The sequence below is a fragment of the Morone saxatilis genome, unplaced genomic scaffold, assembly GCF_004916995.1.
Source record: "Morone saxatilis isolate NCDOM2014 unplaced genomic scaffold, NCSU_SB_2.0 Contig5, whole genome shotgun sequence".
NCBI classification, from domain to species: Eukaryota; Metazoa; Chordata; class Actinopteri; family Moronidae; genus Morone; species Morone saxatilis.
This window is the reverse complement of record NW_023340095.1, coordinates 11,056,335-11,061,300: the sequence shown is the minus strand read 5'-3', so window position 1 is coordinate 11,061,300 and position 4,966 is coordinate 11,056,335. Positions and strand designations below refer to the sequence as shown.

General features: G+C 40.3%; 1 protein-coding gene across 1 annotated transcript in view; it reads left to right on the top strand.

Annotated features, from left to right (window-relative positions):
- The window catches only part of bard1 (BRCA1 associated RING domain 1), a 22,545-nt gene extending 17,579 nt beyond the window's left edge, over window positions 1-4,966 (top strand). The window contains exons 10-11 of the mRNA XM_035676737.1: window positions 2,685-2,782; window positions 4,462-4,966. Of these exons, the coding sequence (XP_035532630.1) occupies window positions 2,685-2,782; window positions 4,462-4,809 (446 nt within the window). The 3' untranslated portion in view covers window positions 4,810-4,966. The remainder of the gene's footprint in view (window positions 1-2,684; window positions 2,783-4,461) is intronic.

Sequence of the window (4,966 nt, the reverse complement as noted above, 5' to 3'; positions counted from 1 at the left end):
GTGCGTGTGCGTGTGTAGTATAACAGCATGCGCGCTTGTCTCTGTCTCTGCCAGTAAGCCATTTCAAGTTTGAATGTGTGTTTTTGCGTGTGTGGTTGTGTCACTGTATAAGATTTTGTGTGTGTCTGGACGATATTCAGCCCCTCCCCTTCTCTTTTCTCCACGCAGGCTGAGCACTTGACACAGCTTGTCTCCCTCATGACAATCACAGTGGCATCTTATCTGTCTCTGTCCTTGTTTTTTGTGTGTGTGTGTGTGCACACAAGCAGCTGAGTTCTCACTGTCACCTGCCTTTGCGTACCATCGCTGTCAACTAAGCTTACCTTATTATTGGTCTTACGTTTTGTTGCAACACGAATACGTCATGACAATCCACTTCGTTCTGCCTAATGGGACTTGCAGCTAAAAGTGTTAACTAAGCTTTTATTGAAAGTTTGAAAATCAAACAATGGTTTAAATCTCTTTGTCCATCATGCACTTATCACATAAAGAAACAGTTGTGAATTACACTTATTTGAATTTATAAGACTGCGATCAGAAGATAAATATAAAATAAATAAATATAATATGATATTTATCTCAATGTCCATGCTGGAGTCAGGATGTGTTTAGCCTAGCTCAGCAAAACGACTGGAAGCAGGAGAAAAAAACATGTTGTATCTCATTTGCTTAACGTGTAAAAATATAAAAATGACAGTTTGTGGCTTCAGGGCATGCCGAGTTCTATTGCTCTGTTATATTATAGTTGGCAAGTTTCTATATAGAAACTAAAACTTGTGCTTGCCCTCTGTATCTGGCAACTCCACGCTATAGCTGCACTGACTTTTTTATATTTATATTTATATTTATATTTTTTATGAGTTAAATAAACAAGACACATTGTGTCAAGAAGGTGTTTTTACGCAGAATGGCAGACATATTTTATTCACTTTGGACAGTACAAACTGTTTCCCGGGAGAGATTAAGCTTTTAATTTCACTTTTCGAAAGAAAGCTAAAAAGTGCATGTTCCAAAAGTTCCTATTAATATAATTTTTCTTCCTCTCTTCCCTTTATTTCCCTATTTGTATTGGCTAATTTCCCAGCACTCTTGTCACAACTACTCCCACTGTTGGCCCAGTAAGGGTGTCTGTGCACCCATGTGCTTCCTCCCAACACATGAGTTCTCACTGTCTCTTTTCAGCTGCCAGCGTGAAGCTTCACTCGGGCAGCTGCCCTCGTTGGACACATTGCCATGCCGGAGGCATTGCTATTAGGGATTGAACCTGGGACTCAACTGTGGGTCAGTGTTTTGCTGCTGTGCCACCTGTGCACACCTGAATACTTCTGTTTTTAGGATACTGACTATGGATAAAGAATGAGCTATTGTAACCCATCATGATCCTAAATTGTCAGTTTTGGCCTTCAGACTTTCACATCAGTCAAATCCCTCACAGTGAGCTGTCCTCAAAGTGAGACTGCAGTTCCGGTTGCTCTCGAGGATGTGATCTGGCTCTTCACTCATTTACTGACTCAGGAAGGAAGGAGTTTGAGATGTTTTCTGCATTCAGTCTTTGTGAACATAGTTATCAAATATGCTAATGGTTCCTCTGCACTAAGCGCCATCGTCCAGAGCGATTAACCCCAGTATCTCCCCTCCTCTCTGCCCAATTCTCTGGCAGGGTCCCCGTGAATGAAAGCTGTAATTAAGGAGGATGAAGAAATGTAATTACACTCCATCTCATGTTCTGGAGACTGTGTGTATGTGTACTGTATGTGTGCAATTTGCTGCTTCATGACGGGGTGCTGTTGTGACAAGGTGTATACACACTTTTACCCTAATCTGTTCATGTCACCATATCTCACAGCTGGAAACAACTGTGTGGAGCACTAAACTGCAACCGAAGGTGAAATTAATCACAACGTTGTGTGGGTGTGGCGAAAGCTAGATACTTTGCAGATGTGTATTCAGTCAAGAGGACTGTTTGCGTCTCTCATGGTTGGAAGTGTTGTGAGAAGTATCTGCATGTGCACAATCAAAATAGTTATTTAAGCCAAGCATATGCTCAGGTCTGTTTGACTTCTTTTGTTCTTTTTTACAGCAAACTGCAGTATTGTCAACCAAATCTATTTTCAATATGTTCAGATGCATTTATTTATTTTTTAATATCCCCAACATACGATATTCTGTAATAGAACACTTACGGAGAACAGCAGCACTGTGATATGTGTTATGTTCAGAGGCATTTTTTTTGTCTGTGACAGTGAGGGGTCATTAAAATGTGACTTCTTTCCCCTCCGTATCCTTTTTTTATAAAACTTTTCTGTCTTTAGAGGTTCTTTTCCTAAGGATGTGGAACAAAAGATTCTTTTCTAACTCGAAAAATGCCGGGATGCTGGCTGTCGCACAGTCACAATTTGACTCTGTAAAACCTCAAGAGATGGAGAGAAAAGAGATGATGCTCGAATTCCGCTTAAGCTTGAGATACTTAAAACGAGGGTTGCATCATTAACTCCATCACGCTGTGGGCATCTTTCTCTGTCAACAACTGCAGCTTTGCCAATACTTGAAATCTTTCGGCTCGTTGTGATAAAACAGACATGAGCTTTGTCATCCCCCTTTCGCAATTGCCTTGTCACACTCTTTCAAGTCAACATAATTAGCTGTAGCTTTAATTTTTTTTTTCCTCCTCTCTTTGATGCCAGGGGTGGAGGCATGTCTGCAGGCAGGCAAGTGGATGCCCGAAACGGAGCACGAAGTGGGAGAAGGCCCCCAGCGCAGTCGCATCAACAGATGTAGCTTGGTAATTGAGAAGCATACAAACAAACACATGAAATAGATGAGTATAGATTGTCTAGACCCTCTGTTCTTGGGAGAAATTTGTTTTTCCAGGCAGTGACACATGATTATTTTTCAGCAGTGTAGAACGCCATTAAAAGGACTCCTGTGGACATTTTCAAAGTTTTGTGTTTTGAAATTATGAATCACTGTGTAATTGGACTTTTTTTGACACTAATCGAGAGAAACCAAATAGTTTATATCTCTACAAATTCATTTTAACTAAAGAATTACAGAAATATACATAGTATTACCCCCTGTGCCATGCCGCACATATATCTTTGATTAAGCAGCCAACTGTTTTTAGATAGATGGACACATAAACAACACACAGAAAAGTACCAATTAGGGAAGACAGTGTTTTTGACTATTTTTAAGGCTATGGTTTAGTGTTTTCCAAACATCAGTAGAAACATGCCATCCCCACTTCAAAGCCTGGTAAGGTTTGAGAACATACAGACTAAAGTGAGTGCAGCAAAATACTGCAAAATCCCACAGTATGTCAAAGAACCGTTATTTGGGAGAGGGTCTATTTTGCAGAAAGCCAACAATTCCAAACAAAGCCAAAGCTACAAAGGAGTGGCCTTAAAACAGCAACGTTAATGTCCTGCTGTGGCCAAGTCAGAGTCGTGACCTCAGTCCAAGACGAGAATTTGTGGCCCAGCTTGAAAATCACTGCTCACCATCAGTCACCATGAAAGTTGACTGGGGGCACACTGCATCGTCTAGATGGCAAAGCTGATACAGACTATTTACACACACTCGCTACTTTCTGCTAAATGTGTCTCTATTAAACTTGACATTTAATTTTTTATACCTAGTATTGATACATTTGTAGAAATTTGATAACAGTCTGTCATAAGAGTTTGTTATTACATCCATTGTGATTCATGGTGGAAAACTGACAAAATTGAAAACTGAAAAAGTCCAAGGGTAGTGAATACTTTTTACAGGCTTTGTTTATGTAAACTATGTTGTGAGTAATTTCATTTTTATCCACTGAAAGATATCAGCACTCTGAGAGGCAAATGAATACAGGGTTTGTGGTAGTGATGATCCTGCACAGGCAGACATGATAATAAACTGAAGATTAGTTTATTTAAGATGTCCTCATCATTGTTGTTGTTGTTTTCTTCCCTCTTGTGCTGAATAAAATGTCTAGTGTAGAAAAACAACAACAACATTATCATCAAGTGTAATCATAAATTAAGGTCAAATGCATCAAAAATGAAATCCAACCAAAGTTTTTCTATTGGAAACTCTTGAGATAGCCAGTTTACATCCAACACAGTTGAGTTCATTGATGCTGTGAATAGAACAGTCTCCAGTGGCCTAATTCACTGAACCACTTAGCATTTCTGTTTAAAGCAGCAGAGTTTGGCTGTAGAACGCTGCTGATAAAAATGTCTCCTGGCTCTGCCGTAAAGAAGTAAATAAAAGTGTCTAATCATAGACAAAAGGTGAGATTTTAAGCCTTCTGCTATTGTTTGTAAAATTAGGTTTTATCCTGATGCTGGCACTGAGTGACTAACATGTTTTAATAGAACAGGATAAAAGATAAGAGGTCTAACAGGTAACAAGGAAGTATTGGAAGTTCTCACTAGTGGCTGATTTTTTTTTTTCTTAATCATTCATCTTTCGTAGCTCCCACCACTCTTCGATGGCTGTTTCTTCTTCCTCCTCGGCTCTTTTAAGGCGCCTTCCAAAGACGAGCTCACCAAGCTGCTCCGAGAGGGAGGAGGTCAACTCCTGAGCCGGCAGCCAAAGCCCGACAGCGATGTGACACAGACCCTGAGTGCTGCTGCCTACCACGCACTGCCAGGCTCAGACCAGGCCCTCTGCACCCAGTACATTATTTTTGACCCCCAGGGCCCTCACAAGCCGGCAGTAGTAAGGCGAGGTAAGGTGTGGTCAGCTCCCTCCACCTGGCTCATCAACTGCATAACAGCCTTCCGCCTCCTCCCCGTGCCAGACCCACAGACCTTGGTCTAAACAATTTTTCATAAGTTCTATAATCATTTTGCATTGAGATATCACTTGTCATTATGTCTTTTTTTTTTATATGTGGTGATAAAGTAAATCACGTAAACAATAATAGAACAATAATGTGGCTCTCAAAATCTAAAATTAAAGTAGTTATCTGAACAAT